Genomic DNA, 20,604 nt, shown 5'->3' with positions numbered 1-20,604 from the left:
TTGAAGGCTCAGAGGTTATGGTGGTGAGCACCACCATCATAATGGTGAGGAGCTAGATTTTATTTTTATCTTTTTGTTAAAATACATTATGCTGGGTTACATGACCCTCCCCCCCTCCCTTTTCTTGTTTTGTTGCTTTTTGCTTTCTACTGTAGCTCAACTAAGAGTTTTTTCCTTCCTTGTGTATCTCCTTATAAGCTCCAGTGATGGGAATGGTCTGAGCCCACCCAAGGGATTCTACACTAACCAGTCACTTAGGACAAGAACGAAGGATCTCAGTGGGGGAAGGCGAGTTTTGTGCAAAGGAGGAAACTTTTGGCTTATGCAGCCAACTGATTCAAGCAGAAAAAAAAAAAAAATCAGAGAAGAACTTGCAGAGAGCTTTGGATTTATCTTGATGTCACCAACTTGCTGTTACTTTGCAGCATCTCCTTATGCTGGGCGCTGGGGATTCAGTTGAGTACAAGAGCCTCAAAGCACACAATGAGGCTAAATAGACTTTTTAGTTGGCAGCATGAAACGCATGGCAATGCTGCCTGCGTCTTCTGTAGAAGATTTAAAATAGGAGACAGAAAATGAAGAAAAACAAGAGTTTGTATTTATGTAAAAAAATTTATTTTGGAGGAGGATTTAAACATCAACATGCAGGTACAACATGAATAAAAATTATTGCACCGCTATTATGTGGCAATTGTTCAAGTTTCTAAAAACACTTAAATTCCACATCTTCCTCTTATCTCGCCAAGTGCTGAGTAACACAGCTTGACACCAGAGGTCAGCTTCAAAGCCGCACTGACAGCCGCCCGGATATGATAATTGAACACAACGTAAACACACATGTCTGTCAAAATCTTCTACTAGAAGTACAGCATTATCCTTCACATCCAGCAAGAGAAAACCAGAGAAAAGACTTTATCCTCCCCGTGCAGGAAGAAAAAAAATCTAAATCACACCTTAATGCAGTGTGGATGTCAAGACCACAGGTCACGCCTTTTGCCCATTCCCCAACAAGCATTCTTAGGATACTGGATGCTAAAAGCCTCTGGCATTCAACCCCAGGAGTGGTGATTACAATGCTACAGTCTAATATTTACAATAAATATTCATTTTTCTTAGATGCTACAGTTAAAAGGCAAGAGGGAAAATAACACTGAAATGAAGCATTCTGCAGGAATGCATCGGCTGGGTATAGAGATAAAAAAGGATGACAAGGGTGGGAACAAATTATATATGGTAAATTCCAAAACCAAAATGACTAAAAGAAAACCAAACAACTTGCACCCAAACCCACAAACAAAATGAAAAAAACTCAGGAAAGTAATATGCTTAGATGGTTACGTGTCTCTCTCTCTCTTACACACACACACACACACAATCTCCCCCCCCCCACACACACACACACAATCTCCCCTTCTGTATAGCCAGAATGATACTCAGCTGCACTCTGAAAAACCATACTAACATACACCCCCCCCCCCAGATATTCATTTCCAATGTCTCATCTCGCCCATCTCGAAGATGGGCAGAAGACTATTTCTTTAAGTTATGATTTTGTTTTTCAGCTGTATGATTTTGTTTTTCAGTGATAAATCTTGGCACATATCTGGTTCATCATCACAATTTCCCATGGAAATCTTCTCTCAGCTTTTCCCAAGAGCTTTGCTAAAAGGTGCCAGAGTGACATCAGGTAACAGAGTGGGGACTGTGCGTACTTGGCACCCTGGGCGACTGAAATTCCAATTGACAAGGGATAGGGACTGTGGGGCTGCACCAGTAATGGACCTTTTTCTGGTAACATCAGCCTACCTGGGCTTTCAAATGGTTAATTTTTAAACTTGAACCTATTGTTTTGCATCTGCTATACAGCCATCAGGTGGCTAAATATGCACCTTACACTTTCTTTGGCCAAAGCTGAAATGTGTCAGGCTCCTTCACAATCCTCCTCTGCTCAGCTGTGATTACTTAGGGAGTGATAAAACTGAAATTCACTGTAACAAATCTTATTTTCAAAGACAGGAGAGGCAAGCTGCTAAAGCACTAGTACTCTCCAGACTGTTGTAGTGTGCTATGCCTTCTGGGAGCTTCCCTGGTAACCTCCCAGACAAGTAGCTCTGACCCCCTCCATATCTGAGCAAAAGGTCACAACGCTCTTAATAGACTAGAATTGACAGACCATTTAGACACAGTGCTGTTTATTCACACACAAATTATACTGCATTATTTTTCATGGGCAATTTGTCATCCACCCAACTGATGAGTCCCATGGGAGAGGGAAGATTCATTGCTTATTTTATATGTTCATACAAAGACCATTTGGGTTATATCTTAATATAAATTACCTCCCATGAGATCTAGGTGTGCTTTGTATATAACTCTGATACCCAAGCCAGACATTACATAGCACTCCCATTACAAGGCTTTCCCCATGGTAAAAGTTCATATCTTCCAAGTTATTAAATTTAATCGATTTGCCAAAAATGATTGGGCATTTCTTAGAGGATTAGTTTCTGACTATGCACATTTTATTTTAGTCTGTATTGCCAATTGGACCTTTCTTCTTGAAAACTTCTTAATGGATCAACCCACTGGGAAGAAGCCCAGTCAGATCAGTTATCATCAGCAAAACCTGCACTCACTATTGTCTTGAAATCAACACAGGATGACATGCTTATCAAAATAAAGAGTGCTTCAAGCGGTTGGTAATGAAGGACTCTGCTTGGGTGGTGCCAAGGTCGCGGTTTACAATTACAAACCCATGTGCATTTGACTAGCTCATGCAGTCCAGTGCGAGGATCAAAGACATAGTATGTCTACCTTTAACAGAGTCTCTGCTGGAGCTATTTAGGAATTGCTTGGGAGTGTTGATGCTTCTCTTAGTGCATTAAGAAGCTTGTGCATTCTTAACAGCTCTACAGTAAATGCGCATGCGCGCGCGCGCACACACACACACACACACACACACACACAGTAAATGGTTACTTGAATATAAAAAAGAACCCCAAAACAAAAGTTGGTCCAAAAATGAAATCTCAGCATCCAAAATCAGTTACAAAATGAAATAAATGGTTACAGAGAAAAAGGCAGGACAAAGAATTCAGAGATTCTTGGGATTTGTGCATCATGAATTAAATTAGGTTGAAAGAGAGATGGGAAAATTGTATTCCTATACAAAAGCTACATTTAGGGAAAATAAGTAGAAATTCAAAGTGCACAAGAGGTTTTCATAATGGAAAAAAGCAGTATAATGAAATTGGACCAATAGATGCGACTCTTTGTCTGGTGTACTGCTGCAAGCGCAGTCACCATTCAGAAATGTTCCAATCAAAGTACACCAATGTACGGGGTAACCAGCTATTGTAGGCTATCCACACACAGATATACTCAGACAAGGTTGGAGTGAAAGCCAAGAGCATTCTATGATGAATGATAGTAGCATTTTTTGACAGTAGGCTTTAATTGGCTAGAATAAGGAAATGGCTTACAATGCCAGAGATATGTTATACTACATATTTGTCAGCGTTTTATTACAGATCTGATCATCCCAAAAATAATGTTATTCAGAACTGGTCACATTTAAAGCAAAGAAATGCTAGAACCCAGGAGATAATAGTAATTCTTAATGGAACCAGGTGAACTGAGCAGTGGACATGGTCTAGCTACCAAAGGTAAAATCTTGAAATACCATGTGTGTTGTTTTGAAGTCTGTTTGCAGCTCATCCACGTAACTTAATGAGTCAAAGGTAACAACACTTCATAGCACTCTCTGAGAAGAAAGGCAAATTCAGAACCCTTGCTGGGTTTCTCAAGCTCTGTTTCAGAACTGGCAGGAACACTTAAGCTCCCCTAGATGAACTACTTAGATCCATCCAAAGAGGGAGAGGTCTCCAATACCCATATGTCATGAAGTTAACATTACTTGGGGTGTACTTGAGGGTGCTACAATTATCAGCATTATTATTTTAAAAACAACCATGTCCCTCCATGTGGTGTCACTATTTGTTGTGGATCAGGACAGACTAGAAAGGCAGGCAGCAAAGGGTGGGAGAAAACTCAATTAAAATGTTAAAAGATGGAGGAGAGAGGTGGCCTTGCGTCCTGTAAAACAAAGTAAAAACAAACCATCCCAGCAAAACATGCTACAGATTGGAGACTTGCTTCTTTGAGCTTTCATTTGAGAAACAGGTTTTAAAAAAATGTTTAAAAAAAAATATAGGACTGTTCCCTGCACCCCAGACTGACAACGTAGAGGGAATGAACTCTAAGATATGTGTGGGACTGGAGGATATGTAAAGTGACAGAGAAAAAGAGGATCTGGGTTGCACGGAAGAGGGCTTGAATGTGCAGGATAACCTATTAACAAGGTAATTTTTTTTCTCCTTGCCATAGGAAAAACTGGCTTGTAAATATCTGAAAAATTTGGGAAAGAGTGAATGCAATTTGAAAGAGAAAGTTGAAAAAATGAGAGATTTTAATGTCAGCTGCCTATTTTGCACAGAAAATTCTTTGGGATCTGAAATAAATGCAAAACTGGAGGGAAATGCACAGCACACCCCAAACTCAGGGCAAAATAAAGAAAAAAAAGTCAGCAAACTATTTCATAGCTCTGCTTTAAAGATACCCTGTTCCAAAGAGACCTCAAATGGCAAGCACACCGTGTACAAAAATAGAATTGCAAGGATGGAAAAAAATGCAAAAAGCAGTATGAAAAAACAACCCTCCCAAAAATAGATGTACACAGTTCTATTTCGTATTAGTGTATATTACAAAATTCAAGCATGCAGTCTATGTCTGAAGGTAGAATACTCGAGTGCACGTATTCCAGGGACTCTGCTATGTTTTCTTGACAACATTATCGTGTGACAACGGAAAGTCTTGTATTTTTAACTGACCTCCAGTCTCTTTGCTTTTTTCCTGCACCAGAGTCTCCTCTTTACAGAGCTTCAGACTGCCATCTGGCAGAGGAGATGCCCTAAGAATCTGTCTTCCAGGGGTATGTGGAAGATCTTTCGATGGAGAAGTTTTCCTGTTATCCCCCAAGGCTTCAAGTGCTTTAGAACCGTCAAAACCTGGCTTTTGTTTTGCTGTCAGAGAACATGCTGGCTCCCCAGACTTTGCTGGACTTGTTGACTCTGTGTAGGGTGCACAGGTTGTAGTAAGATTGTCTCTGCTAAGAGGTTTCGCTCTTTCTTGATCTAATCCCACCTTTAACGTTTCCTGCCTTCTTTGTTGTGAATCTCTCTTACAGGACAGGTCCATTTGCGGGGACTCTTTATCAGTTTCCAGCTTTCTAGTACCCAACACGTCAAGCTTCGTTGGGCCCAACATACTTTGAGCTACAGTTTCTAACTGAGACACCGAAAGGGCCTTTTCACCGGAACTTGAGACATGGGGAGTTGAGGGTGCAGCACCTGTTGCATTACTTGGGCTAATTTTCCTAGCATTTAATTGATTCTTGTCTTGTGAAGAGCCCTCTGCGTGGCACGAGCTTTGCTGTTTTTCAGCAGTAGGACTTTTTGGAGATGTTTCATTTACATTTGCCAGATGTTGAAATCTGTTGCTTTGTTCTGTAGACTGAAGTTCTTGTTTGTGATCTGTTTCTCTGCAGTCCGTTTGGCTTATTGATAGCGGAGAATTTATACCCGCTGTGCAACGAGAAGAAAGTGCTAGTGACGGTTTAGTATCTTGCTTTTTTTGACTGATTTCTGTTAACACAGACTCCTTTGGTGCATCTTTACCATGTGACACCCCTGAAGAGTGGCTTTGCTCAAACTGAAGGAATCCCACAGGTGGGCACTTTGTGTCTTCTATGCAATCTATACTTTTCCCCCCAGTGCATTTGATGCTCGCATAAGAGGCATCTTCTTGACTAATGTGCTCAAAGGGTTTGCTTTCTGACAATTTATGCTCTTCTGCTGTTGTTCCTGATCCTGGCAGTGGCTTTTCATATTTGCCAGATTCTCCTGGAGACGTTCTGGTAAGAATCTCTGACTCTGACTGGGGTATGCTAATTTGCAGTGCCTCTGAGACAGCCGTAGGTGGCTGCTTAGTTACCTTCTGCAAGTCTGCTGTACCTTTTGGATCATCGGTTAGAAAAGCATTGTCCTCCATATTGTCTTTGCTTTCCAGTTTAGAAGAAAACTTATTATCATCATTAAAAGAGTTGGAGCCCTGTTCTCCTCTGGAGGGTTGCCTTTCCAATCTTCTCCCATCTTGACTATCCTCTGAACCATCATCTGTTTCATCTTCAGAAGAATCTACTTCCCTAATGGCCTCCTGCTTTTGTAGCGACTCTCTCCTCTCTACTCTGTCTTGTCGAATAGCACCTAGCTTCCTGGAAGATGGCTTTTGCAGTGTCCCTTTTTCTGCTAGCCCAACTTTACCGCCTGTTGCTTCATTCACAGACTCCTGTAAACTTTGGAGACTAGGATCCCTTTGTAGCATCTCCTTCTTAAATTCAGAGTGGGAGATATCCAAGCTATGTTTGCGAGAGGAAGCCAGCTTCTTTTCGGAGGACAGCGAGGCAGCCAGTTTCTCAGCTGACTGGACTCTCTTCAGCAAAGGAGACCTGGGGGGCTCAGCGCTTTTGGGTCTGGAGATCTGTCTTACCAGAGGTGGGGAGGAATGTAATTTTACAGGAAAGGACTGAATAATACTGGAGCTGCCTACTGAATGCCCTGGCAAAGGAGAAGGTGAACGCTGTGGCGATGTGGACTGTGGGGTTGGTGAGGGAGTGTGAGCTAGTGGTGAGAGAGGGATGTTTCCCGCAGATTTACGCCTCGGAGATCTATATTGCCGTTGAAGCTTTGGGGCTAGTCCATGTAAAGAACTGGGTCGGATGTGTCCAGAGCTGGCTGGAGAGTTGGGAACACTGGAACTGGGGGAGCTGCTCTGGGAAGAATTTCCACCAACTTAAAAAAAAAAAAAAAGAGAGAGAAAAGAAAAAAGAGAAAGGGATTTTTTTTTTTTTACTGTGTTTTATAATTAAAAACATTCATGCTATGCTTGTACAATGGTAAGAAGAGCTGTTTGTCACATTACCCCAAGGTATTATAGTAAAGATACTACAAGGTGGCATACCATTGTTTCCAGCAGAGCTACTATGTGATTGTCACATAATCAGTATCAGAAAATACTACAGGGTATTTCCCAGAAACTCAGTGAGAAAACATTCTGTTACTACCATATTAAACCATATGTATATAAAACCATGCATTTTATTGTTATTGTCAGTATGCAAGTTTCTTAAAATTCTCTGTCTACTGCCAAAATTTTCAGCTATGATTTTTTCCACATTTCAACTATTTCTCTCTTATGTATTATTAAAAAAAAAAAAGGCAAAATACTGTGGAAAGATCATAACTTACACCACACATTTGCATTGCTAAAAGATCCACCCACATACATAATGAACAAAGACTGACCTTTTTCATGATTAAACTTTTATCTACCCACAGCAAAATAAGACATACACAGCAATTGCTGGTTTGAAGTTCAAATAAATGTAAACTCAATATTTGGTTTAGTGTCTGTTTTGTATTTTCCTTTAAAAATGAAGCATTTAAAAATTAAAATCCCCCCTATAAACAGTTCTTTTACCTGAATGTACAGACTCGGGAGTAGATCTGTAGCTCTGCGTAGGTGACCGAGGGGACAGGTTGTGGGTTGGAGAACCGGGAACACTTTCTCCAGAAGACAGCGAGCGGTTAAGTGAAGATAAACTACGGCTGGTGTGCAGAAATGATGCCTGCTTTGTGATCTTCCTGAACAAAGAACTCTTCTTCTTACTGGGGAGATGAATTAAAAGTTACTCATTTGTCAAACCACAAGATCTATTTACACTTACAGGCACATCTCCCTCACTCAGTGTAGACGCGTGAGGTAAGTAACAATGTGTGCTGACATAAACTTATTACACGGAAATTGCTTTGACAAGGTCTACCTACCTACCTTGGGAGCATTTAATTTTCACCGTTTTTTTTTTTAAATCAAGCTCACCTTTCCTGCCCATCTTTAGTTTTGCTTTTCTTGTTCCTTCGAGCCATCTTGGATTTGTAGCTGGGCTTCCGAGCTGGCCCAATTTTGATTGATGTGTTCTCAAATGGGGAAGTAGAGATAGATACCTTATTTCCACTCTGTCGGATACAAGAGATGGCAGTTGTGTAGAATAAGATTGCTTCTGGCAGTTCTAGGTGTTGAGCAAGTGGATTGCTAATTTATCACAAGCTGACATGTTTTACTCCTTTGACTAATCCCCTTTTCCTCTTTGAGTCTTCATCTAGAGCGGTAATATGGACCTCTTTAGTCAGGCTTTCACAACAGATTAAATCTTGGTTTCCTAGCTAACTGGTTCAGCTGCACAGAGTAGAAGCTGCACGGGCTTTGACTTCTCTTACTGAGATCCTGAATGCCTCAACTTACGCCTTGTAAGGCACCAAGATATCATGGTGATGGTGCCAATACATACTACCCATGAGAACTACAACAATCTTCCTTCTAGAAATTCAGACAAAGCAGCATTCTTTGGCACCCAAACCTGTTCCCTACTTATGTGCCTGACAGATTGACAGATATCCTGAGATGCATCAGGCATCCATCAGCATGAATCTACACTGATGGTGTCTAAAAGCACTAGCCTGGTCCCCTCAACTCGTATAAGAAAAATACCTCATTTCTTCCATGTGTGCAAACCCTACCAAAGGCCTGTCTTTTGGAACTGTTAAAGGGTTTATTTTATTTCCATAAATGTAGTCAGCACACAAGGAGGTATCAAAATACAAGTCATTTAGCTAAATACTTTCAAGATCAGCTATTACAAAGCCTCTTTTAAACACTGCTGACAATAATCCTTGAGAAAATAGTATTGAGAGCTAATAACATGAGTAGCCTAAAGCAAAACAAAATTAATGGGAAAAATGTGAGGGTGTTTGTTTGTTAAAATGATACAAGGGGGTTATTATAGTTACACCATATTAACCTGTTTACTGCTTTCAAATGTATCATTAAAGTCAAACAAATGAGCATCTCTTCTGGTGCCAACTATACCCGATAGGCCCTTACTTTCCACAAACATTAATGGAATGTCAGTTTAAAGTGGAACAAGACACTTTTGGAGACTTCGGGAGAGACTTATAATTTCTACCTGGCAATGGGATTAAAGCAAAGGCTAATGTTAGGAGCCAGGTATTTAACTTGCATTTAAAACAATCCTCTGACAATCAGATACTAAATGGGTTTTAAATCAGTTTTTAGGTATGTACTGTCCACATTCTGTAATACAAGCATGTTCCGGCCCTACCTTCAGGATCAGTTCCACCACTTCAGTATGCACCAGTCCATGGACAGACTCTCCATTGACATGGGTTATCAGATCACCTTCCCGCAGACCTGCTTCATTAGCAGGTCCTCCTTCTTCCACATGCTGGCAATGACAGGGAAATTATTTACTTGAAAATACACAGGAACATAGGAACAGCGGGACCGGACCAGACCCGAGGTCCATCCAGTCCAGGATCCTATCTCCAACAGTGACCAGTACTAGATGCTTCATAGGAAGGTGTAAGAACCCCACAATAGTAGATGTGGGATAATCTGCGCCCCACAGGTCTCATCCTGATCTCTAAGTAGAGTTAGAAATTGTCTTAAGCCTTGAACCATGAGGTTAAGTGTCATTGCAAATTTTTGGTCATTATATTATCGCTCTGAATATTCTTGATATCCATATAAGTATATAAAAAATTAAGTCCACTGAGCTTCAGAATTAAACATCCTGGAGCACGTCTCTTGGAAGCTGGCTAAAAAGTCTTGTAGCCTGATTCTCCTGTCAGACTAGTTTCCAGGCATTGAGATTGTACATATCATGCATCTGACTCCAAACAAATTCTTTTCCCACCTCCCATCATTTAGCACAGTACTTTCTAAACTGTGACGCCCTAATCATCCCACAAGGCTTCTCCCCCATTGGTGATGCTGCCATCCACACCTCAAAATAGGGGCCTGCAACCTTAAGGTGAGGTGTAACTTGTTGCAGCAGCTCTCTCTTCAACATGGACTGAAGAGGTTGCAAGCCACAGTGCTAATAAATACAGAATTTTTCAAGGGCAGGCAGAAAGGACCACGGGAAGCTACTATCATTATGAGAAAAATCCAGTTCCAGATAATTTTTCTACTTAATGATCAGCATCAAACAATGATCACCACATACAAAGACTGGCTCTCCTAATGAGGTCTGCAAAACACTGATATAGAAGGATATTAAGAAACCATTCCCTTCCACCCTCTCTTATAACTCTAAAACAGTGTATTTTAAATAATATACACCATTTTGGGGGAAATGATTATGGTTAACAGTCATATACATTGCCAAAGATAGATCACATAGATCGTATAGTGTGTAAGGGGAAGGAAGAGAGATATGGAGAAACAGCCAGTAAGATCCCTTGGCATAATACACAGCTAAACTGAATGTCAAATGGCTGGACAATCAATGTAAAGGCACTGATGGTTTAAGGCATGTAATCAACTCCAAGTGGCTGTCTTGAAAATTCCAGCAGACTGGGTTGATCTGAAGCAAGCTATCACTGCTTATACAGCTCAGGATGAATTAGCTGTAACTGACCCTCATGTGACAACCCCAATAGAGAGCAAGAGGAGTTGTACAAAGACACATGCTTTAACGTATGCACTTCTGGTAAAAGGAGGCAAACCTATGTTACCAGTGGTGGAAAAAGGAAAAAGCTGTTGTGATTTTTGTGACGGGGTTGGACTGCTGCTGAAACAACCCTTAGGGTTTTTAAAGATTTTGTCTGTCAAAAGACTCCTTTGGGTCTGAATTAGGAGAGGGGATACATGGCAGCAAAGGACAGAGTACAGGTTAAACTTGCAATCTTGAAAGAAAGAATTCCCGGCCCCTAAGAGCATTCTTATTAGAAAAACAGTGACTTACCCAGACCATGTGATGCACAGCATAGACGTCCGTATCCCCCATGTAGACTCGAATAGCACGAAGGGTAAAGCCGTATTTCTTTCCAGCCCGATGGATAATGATTGGTGGTTTGGGGTTTGTGATAGCAGGAGAAAAGTCTCGGCTTGGTGAGGAGTCCCTTGAAGATGGGTTGGAGGACAGAGAATGAGGTGACATTGGACTAGCCAATGGGGAACAAGTGTGGTGATCTACAGTGATGATACAAAGGAGTGCAAATTAGAAAGCCTGACCTTCAAAGGGAAATATAACTCCTGTTAAAATTCTAATAGGAAATGAAATCTTCCTTACGTTTTTATAAAGCTAGTGAAAGCGGCATTAAAAATTCCTTTAGTATCAAATGTATCAAGGTTCATTTCCTGCAGTCTTTTTAATTAATAAGTGCTCTGAAAGGTCAAAATCAATGCTGTTTCCAAAAAAGTGAGTGCTTCTTATTGTGTACTTAGTACAGCATTGTTGTTTGTCATCTAGAATTACAGCTGGGCCAATGTGTCCATTTTGAAAAGCTATTTTCAGGGATTCATTATGCAACCATAAATATTTGCTCCAGGTAGAATCCTGGAGTATACAGTTTCAGCCCACCAAAGATTTCTTTTACTATATTTTATATAGATACCTGCTTTTATATATATGGGATGACAGTTTCTAGATTAGAGAATATACTGTTCAAATAAATAGTCAACATGGTGTGGGTCACTTGTCTGCCCAATGTAACTCAAAACCAACCTGGATTTAAAAAATGAAATTTGATATGAGGTTGGATTACTACTGGCTCAAGGAAGTTGTGGGGGTTTTAATTCAGAAGGGGCAAAGTATTTACAAGTAGTAGGTAGCCAATGCAGGAGCATTGTAATGATTTAAAAATAATATTACAAATGAGCAGCTGCAGAACCCAGCTCCCCTCTTACATGGGTGTGATTCAATTGGCCTATTGGCTAAAAACTATTACAGTTGTTACTCATATTATTAGCAATAGCACATGTATTAAAATAGTCTTACTATACTTAGATAAGCTGATAAAATAATTTACATTACAAAACATAAAAAATATGAACTGAATACACAACACCTGTATTCATCTAGGAAAAACTGCCACGAAGTGACCATTAAGAAACACCTGCTGAGCCATCTATTACGTATTTACCTGACAGATGAGAACAGTTCTGTCGGGGCCTCCACTGGATAATTAAATAAGCATTTTAGAGAATTTCATGAGGGAGCTGGTAGTTAGAAAACCAACCAACCCTCAAACGGCAGGAAATGAAATGCAAGTCATCACAATGGAGCCAAACAGCAATCTTCTGTCTGTCTCCCAGGTTCCAACAGAGACATGATCGCTGGTATTGCTGTACCAGGATATTGTGCTGGCCTGGCACACTGGCACTGTTGGTTGGGCTGCAAATTGCAGGGACGTTCCTGGTCTCCTACTAGGCAGGAACAAGAGAGTCCCTGGGACTTCCAGTAAGGCCTTGAGCTGGGAGGTAGTGGGCACAAAGCAAGAATTCCTCCCAGAGAGTCCGCTGAACCATGGGCCTTTCTACCCCTGCTTGACAGAGGCTTCTAATGCATGACACAATCTGGTGCCAAAAATTATAAAGATATATCCATATCTCTATATACACACCGTTTGGTACTAACTTACTTAAATGTATTTAACCCTCTCATCTGAACATTCCTGGAAACTGAATGCGCCAGATATGTATGATTTCAACAAAATGTTAGGGATATCGGGTCCAGAGAAGTAGCAGCAAAACGGTTAAACTTGTTTTGTCTGTAATTTTAATAGATATTCTTGCTGCATCCTTGTCTAGAGACCAGCCAAAGTTCTTGGGAGCCAATTTAAACAAAAGAAGCTGCTATCGAGACAATGAGACACAGCTGTCATTTATGGTATCTGTAGTCACAAGATCTCCGCCTTCAGCAAAATAATACTCCTTTTCCATGTAAGTGGCAAATATGCAGGAGTCCCAATTCCTCTTCCTTCAGGAACAATATCTTTATTGGCAGGAGCAGAAAAACATAGAGGTCCTGTCTGCAGGTCTTTTGTTCAAGGCATTCACATTTTTACAATATCTAAATGTGGCTTATTTCTTACCTGAGGGAATCAGGAGGGAGAGGGCTGTAGCTGATGCTGATTTAATCACTTTGTTGACAGGTCTCGAGGTACGTTTCTCCCCCGATTCCCCAGAGAGCAACCGGTGCCGTGCCCGCCGTACTGCCAAGTCGCTGATGGCTTTTGGAGTGGTAAAATCTGGACCCTCATTGCTATTGCTACGAATGCGCTGATCAGAGAAATCTGTAGTGCTCCCGGCTACAGTTTAAATTAAAGTAGATTAGAACCATAGGGAATTCCTAACAGCATATTCCCCCGCAGGCAAAATATATGAAATCAAAGTCATGTTTACATGTAGTCCAACAGTGAATTTTCCTCAGACGCAAGCCCAGGGCTTGAGTGCTTATTTATAGAAATTTATAACCACTGGAGTTCTTCTGTATGCTGAGAATTACCTGTTTTTCTTTTGTTGGAAAGCCAGTTCTTGAAACTAAGTTGCTGCAGTAATAAAATTAGATGAAGCCTAACTCTATAGCACAGCTTTAAAGTAGTAAGCCATTTAGACAGAATTGTTTATATGGCAAATAACCAGGGGAGGTTTGAGGAAGTACTCTCATTATTTTTATTACCAGCAAGAACGGTCAACCTTAAAGGCTGCAACAATTGAACTAGGTTTTATGCTATTTACAGAACGGCCATACAGGGTCAGACCAGTGGTCCATCTAGCCCAGCATCCTGCCTTTCGACACAGGCTGGAAGCAGATGCTTTGGGGGAGGAGGCGGCACAAAAATTACATTAGAAGAATTTAATTAGCATTGCAAAGTCAAGAACTCAAAAATTAGGAAATGCCAGAATTAAGTTTGCTTGTGCAATCTTAATTCAGCCCCCTTGTGTGTATGCATTATGACGGTACAGTCTAATTCAGCGGTTCTCAACCTATTTACCATTGTGGGCCGCATATGCAGCTTCTCTGTTATATGGGCCACATCCACACAATATATATGCTACCTGTATGGCCCTGCGGCCGTCACATGGGCTGCAGCTGGGTGCTGATTGGGCCGCAAGCAGCCCACGGGCTGCAGATTGAGAACTACTGGTCTTGTTACATGATCACATACTATTTTTTCCACAGGACCCTGCCTCATTCAGTGTACAGAATGGATGGTGCTCACGTAGTGAGCAGGTGTTCAATATTTGATCTTCTCTGTTCAAGGTATGGTCCCAGGCCTGTCCTACTACACACTGTTCAAACCCTTCTCTGAGGACAGAATTATTAATTTCCTCCTGGGCTTCTCTATGGTGCCCATCACTATAATAACTGAGTGCTTCACAAACCACTCCTGGGAAACATGGGGGGTTATTATCCCCATTCTACAGTTGAGGAACTGAGGCAGAGAGCGATTACGGTCAAAGGTATTCACTCATTATGATTGTCCAAACTGAGGTGCAGATGAGCTAATTTTTCAGAGGACTTAGTATTATATAGCACTTCATATGTTCAAAGCTCACACTTAAGTTGCAACTGTGAGCACAGCACTTCTTCAAATCAGATCCCAGACCTCAAGTCAGCACCCAGAAAAGGAGGAACACCACAATAAGTGACCATCTGGGAAAAGTTTGGTTTAAGCAACTGGACCGGCATCTCATAGGAACTCTGGGGCGGAGGCAGGGATAAAATCCAGTTCTCCAGGGAAGCATTCATCTATGACCATGATACTGTCTTTTCTCTTCCTGCAGTTCCCTGCCTCATTGACTCCACACCTTCCAACTTCTGAAACAAATGAAGCAGGGGTCTATAGACAATAGTCTCCTTCACTACACAACCCTGATTAATCCCCACAGCAGAGCTGTCCTGTGCACTGTATGAGGCAGGGGCCCTGCGGAAAATATAGTATGTGATCATGGAATTAAAGACCGTTATAACGTAAATGCACAAGGGAGCCAAATTAAGGTTGTATAGGCAATCTTAATTCTGCCATTTACTATCTTTTGAGTGCTTGACTTTGTAACTTTAACAATGCTTTTAAAACAGTTTTTTGGTAGGTAATTTCCGAGGTTTTTAATGAAGCAAACTGAAAAAACAAACTCCGTCTTGCGACATCATATTAACATCCCCAGGGGTCATCAGCAGGGTTGGAACCTTTAGATCCACTGCACAGACCTCCGTTACTTGAGCTAACAGAGTAACCGATAGCAGTAATGGGTTGTAATCCTCTATGTCGATCACCATTAGAGGGGTATGGGACACTTTGCCTGTGGATTTCGAAGATTTCAGAGGAATGGTGAGACTGAGAATTCTTGGTTACATTCTAGGCTTGGAAGGAAGTGTGCTCTAGTGGGCACAGATGCTTCTGCCTATTTCCTCTGAGTTTGACCCATTCTGCCCTGTCCCCTCCAACCAGTCTCTGTCCCAGTCCTGTCTCTTCCTCTCCCCTGGTTCCTTGTCCCAGTCCCATTCTCCTCACCCTGGACAGTCTCAGTCTCCACTTCTCAGGCTTCTCATCCCAGTCCCAGTCTCCTTGCCCTGCCCAAGTCTCATCCCTCTTTACTCTCCATCTGAATCCCCTCTCCATCAGCTGTTCCTTGTTTTTCTCCCAACTCCTTGTCCAGCCAGTCCCGTTTCTCTCCCACACACTCTGGCTCCTTGTCCAATCTGTCTTACCTCTCCCATCATCTCCTTCTCCCTACTCCACTGGTTCTCAGTCTCAACCTCCTAACCCAGCCAGTCCCATTCTCTGCCCCGCTCCCAGGCTCCTCATCTGATCTCAGTCTCCCCCACACCTACTGGCTTCTACTGCCCCCTCCAGTTCACTCTCTGGATTCTCATCCCAGTTGCCTTGCCAGGCATAGCCCCCTTCCTCTAGCTCCCAGTCCAAGCTTCCTTTCCCAGACAATCCCATTCCCCACCCCAGTCCTTCTTTCTCCTCATCAACCTCCAGTCCAATTTTCTGTCCCACCCCAGCCCCTTCTCCCAATCTACTCCCTGCTCAGATGCTGCTCTTATCCCGTATTCAAATCAAGCAGCCTCCTTCTCCATACTGCTTGGGCCCAGCATGGGGGTCACCGAAAGCACAGGAGAGAGAGTCTCCCTGCTCCCAAGTCCGGGGTCTGGACCTGGCACAGCCTGCAGCAGCCTAGAGCTACAATTTCGGATACAATCCTGCCCAGCACAGATGGAATGTTCTGAGAATTTAGGTGTTAAAATCTAAGAAGTCTCTACTGAGCATGTGCAAACTGCAATTTTTTTAATGGCTTACAACTTGGCGGGATTTTATTGGGATGTCAAAGGTCAAGTCTTTGCTCCAAAAGAAGGGAGGCACTACAGCTTTTCAAAAAAAGGTTACCAGATTTTTTTTTTTTTTTTAACATGGGCAAAACATGTTAAATTTCCCCCTAACCTTATTCTTGGAAACAACTGAACTGTTTTGGCTAAAATTCTCCTAAAAATTCAGCCCGAGGCAGACACCTGGCATGGGAAATTTCAGCCCAAACAGTTAAAATGTTGTAAAGTTACACGCAACAGGGTCTTGCAAATGCTGGGCAACCTTGCCGAGTTTAAAGAGGGACTAGACTGAAGTAAAGCAAACAAGTTTTAAGAGATTAAAAATTACTTTAAAGAAACACAAAAAGCCACAGTAATTTACTAGTGCAGTATTTACCATGCAACACCAACGAAAGATGTTACTCATAAAACCACATTTTAGTGCAACTAATATTTACACCCTAAAATGGACTTCTTGATGGCAGTGATCCCATCCCACCAGGTGCATACCTGTCAGGGTTGAGCTGCTGATGTTGCTGATGGTTGAAGCGGGTGTTGTTGGCCCAGTGTCCTCATGTAAGTGCAGCTCTCGCTCCACAGGTTGTTCTGGAATTGGCAGGGGGAGCCCCTCACGTGACTGTACTGTAGATAGTAACGTTCCATCTGACTGTTGCTTTTTGGGGGCAAGTCCTTCTTCCTCAGCTGAGATGGCGAAGCGGGGCATGTCGAGAAGCCCCGAACAACGCCGCCGAACAGTAAGAGGCGGACTGGAGTCGCTCTCTGTGTGTGAGGATTCAGACACGGACAAGCGCTTACGCAGTCTGAGAAAAAAAAGCATGACCAGGTCACTGGTTGGGCTGTGATAATTCATAATGCCAAAGAGCAAGTGGTTGTTATTGGTATACAAGCACAGAAATAATGAGTAAGCTCAAGCCAAAGCAATATGATTCCAGGTTCAAGCCTCCCAATTTGGCTGGGGAGGAAGCTTGGTTTAGGGTTATTGTTTGGACCATTAAAAGTTATGGGTATTTGCAAAATTCAGATCTGGATTGTTTTCCCTTATTAACTTTTTAAGATAAGTACAAAATCAAACAAAATACAATGCAATGAAGGTGACACAAATTATTATAACAATCGTTATTACCAATAACAGGGCACAGAAATGCAAACACTTGTACCTATCATCTTATGCTTTTACCTGCTCTTTTTAATTTTTTTAGACTTATTTTTATAACAACATTTTGCACAAGAAAGGCCTGAGCAGGATCAGTTTATATTAGTTACACATGTAATCTATCAAGTGTTTTCAGTAAAGGTGTCATGTAGGAAAGACATTCTAGATCACAACCACCTTAAATGCATCCATATGACACCATGTTTTAGCAGATGATCCCCCATTCTGTAACTTGTGTAGTTATTTTCTCCATTAAGCTGAATCCGACAATTATTTCAATCATTCTGGGCACAAGAGAGGTGTGTGGGATTTCTATTTTCTGAGTATTATGACATTTTGCTAACAACAGAGATGACAGGACACAATTATTTCTTGTATTCAGAACTGTGGAAAGACCAATATTTTTCTAATTTGTGGCAGGAGAGAATGTGGGGAGAACTGGATTTTGAACCCCTGGAGGTTGAGACGTTTGGATTGGGAATTTTGTTCAGGCCAATCTCTGAGACTCCATTCTCAGGAAGGAAGCTTTGCTTACGAGCAGAATACCTTTTGCTTTATTTTACATCTTCGCTGTAAGCTTACATAATGTTAGAACTTAATGAGATGCTATCAAGTAGTACAGAGATTTTACACTGAATAGCAGCTGTAAGAGTTTCTGATGTCAAAGTAGATGGGAAAAAAGCCTTCTTTATGATTAAATAAAAAGTACAAGTCTAATAAACTCACATTTCAGGAGAGCCAATCACCCAGCTGCGGTCCCGACTTTTCAGACCACCGAGGCTGTCTAGCCGATCATCTTTTTCCTCACTGAGACTGCGCTTAGTTGGTGGTGTTTTCCTCTCTTCATGGATGGAAAGACGTTCCATACTGCTGTACACCTGCATATAGCAAAAGCACTTAAGATCCATCTGTATGAAGCATGTAGTAAACAGTCCTGCAAGTCCTTATCTAATCAAAAGGTATTTCTCTCCCAGAATGGAAGCTTGGTTTAAAACCTGAACTTGGCAATGTTCTTTGATTAGCTAATGCAGGACCCAACACAGATGTGATATGCTCAGTCAACGTACACCGGGGAGAAGGGAAGAGGCAAGATTTGGAACTGTCACATATGTCCTTCTGCTGTAATACCTGCACTCAGATATGCAATTGTGATGCTACAAAGGCCATTTTAATGCTAAAATTTTAAAGAAGTTGCTTAAACAGGCTCCACAAAGTGCTGAAGGCTCAAGGCAGACATCTAGATCTTGACATCTTACCACACAAACTCAACTCTGCCATTAGCATCCTGCTGATGACCTCATTTCATTACTGTGATTCTATCAATATTGCCCCAAGTTCACTAAACCTTTTCAACAAAAGAGTCTCGCCCTCTTTAAGGAATTTGCTGTGCTGCTCACAGCTCAACCAATGTGCTTCCCTCTGCTGTACAGTGGAATTTTAAATAATTAACCAATTAACAAAAAAAAATCCTTTTACAGCTTTTAAAACTGTATTTGATTGTGGACCTGATTTTCATAAGGTGAGATTAATAAAAATGCTGTTATTAAAAATTCAGCACATCAACAAGAAAGCTATTAATAATTTATTTGGCTAAATTGTCAGACAAGCTTTTCAAAATATAGAGCTTTTTATTCTTCCCCTTCTACAGACGTTGCAGCATTTTCTAAATCTAAACATAAACGTACTGCAGTGGACTTTCTCTCTTTGTGCCAAAAATACTGAACCGAAGTTGCAGCCTAACAGATTAATTGCTACTCATAACAGGGGGATAAGGTGGAAAAGGAAATCAAGACTTATGGATTTGTAAAAACCTGTTCAAGGTCCCAACTAATTCTCAGGTCCAATTTCAGTCTTACTTATAGTGGTGTAAACCAGGAGCCACCCCTCTGAAGTTAATGCTAGTTAAAACCATGGTGATACCTGAGCCAGGTCCACAGAGAAGACTGGATAATATTACAACCCTCGAGGTACTTTCAAATAGGGCAGTGAGATACTCTCTTTCACTGTTATAAAGAGGACAGTGATAAACTGTTCTCCGTGTCTACTGAAGATTGGACAAGAAGCAATGGGCTTTATCTGCAGCAAGGGAGATTTAGGTTAGCTATTAAGAAAAACTTTTTAACTACAAGGGTAATTAAGTTTTGGAACAGGCTTCCAAGGGAATCCCCATCACTGGAGGTTTTTAAGAACAGGTTGAACACCTGCCAGGGATGGTCTAACTTTACTTGGTCCTGCCTCAGTGCATGGCACTGGATATGATAACTTCTCGCGGTCTCTTCCAGCCCTACATTTCTATGATGCTATGATACAGGGGTACTGTATGTAACTCTTATTAACACTAACAGGCCCACCAAGGAAGGAAGATGTCTTAGTGTTTAGAACAAGTTCAGGTCTGTTTACATGCATGGTGAAACAGCATTTGGACCATATGTGGAGCCCGTCACAAAATGGACTTGGGTTTTTATTTAATATAAATAGTAGACCTATTTTGAGACCTCTTGAACCACACCTGTTATTTCAGGGCAACCTAGAATAAACGTTGCAGAATACCATGTGTACAGAGTCCATTATTGAAGATAAACTACTGCAGTACAGACAGCTGACACAAACCATGGTGCACTGTCCTTTCTGTCTAAAATGCTTAACTTCAATGAGTGTTAAAGACTATGTGGCCCCTTCATATTATTTGAACATTGTTTTTTTTAAAGGGCAACTTATGACTTTAACAGAAAAATCTAAATAAGACTATGATTTTAAACAAACTAGTATGGCCTTACCTTACTGAACCGTGGTGAGCAAGATGAGAACTGCCTAATTTCTACATGATCATCATCATTTGTGTCTTCATCTTCTTCTGAATCTAGGTGCTGGTACCGTTCAGAACGAGCTATGAACAAGGACACAAACTGCTGTATAATTAACCAGCACCTAGAGAGTTCATGCCCTTTGTACTTTCTATAAAGTACGTCAAACAGTAACTGATGCTCTCAGGATCAGTCTGCACATAACAATTCCTATTTGTCTAGCTGCAAACGTTGCGTGTCGTAGAGCTTTGAGTATTTTTGATCATGAAGAATATCTTCCGTAAAACTGCATGTGTGCAAATAGACTTCAAATATACACACCGTTTTGCTCT

At 41.4% G+C, this 20,604-nt stretch overlaps 1 protein-coding gene across 1 annotated transcript in view; it reads right to left on the bottom strand.

The window, feature by feature from the left end:
• Positions 1-4,830: 4,830 nt before the first annotated feature.
• Positions 4,831-20,604, bottom strand: part of MAST2 (microtubule associated serine/threonine kinase 2) — a 354,146-nt gene continuing 338,372 nt past the window's right edge. Inside the window, exons 23-31 of the mRNA XM_065409475.1 lie at positions 20,246-20,355; positions 18,195-18,346; positions 16,805-17,115; positions 13,074-13,289; positions 10,943-11,169; positions 9,296-9,418; positions 7,996-8,132; positions 7,597-7,784; positions 4,831-6,908 (exon numbers count right to left, since the gene is read on the bottom strand). Of these exons, the coding sequence (XP_065265547.1) occupies positions 4,831-6,908; positions 7,597-7,784; positions 7,996-8,132; positions 9,296-9,418; positions 10,943-11,169; positions 13,074-13,289; positions 16,805-17,115; positions 18,195-18,346; positions 20,246-20,355 (3,542 nt within the window). The remainder of the gene's footprint in view (positions 6,909-7,596; positions 7,785-7,995; positions 8,133-9,295; positions 9,419-10,942; positions 11,170-13,073; positions 13,290-16,804; positions 17,116-18,194; positions 18,347-20,245; positions 20,356-20,604) is intronic.

This window comes from Emys orbicularis, chromosome 8 (assembly GCF_028017835.1).
Source record: "Emys orbicularis isolate rEmyOrb1 chromosome 8, rEmyOrb1.hap1, whole genome shotgun sequence".
Classification (NCBI taxonomy): Eukaryota; Metazoa; Chordata; order Testudines; family Emydidae; genus Emys; species Emys orbicularis.
This window is presented reverse-complemented; position numbering and strand designations above follow the sequence as displayed.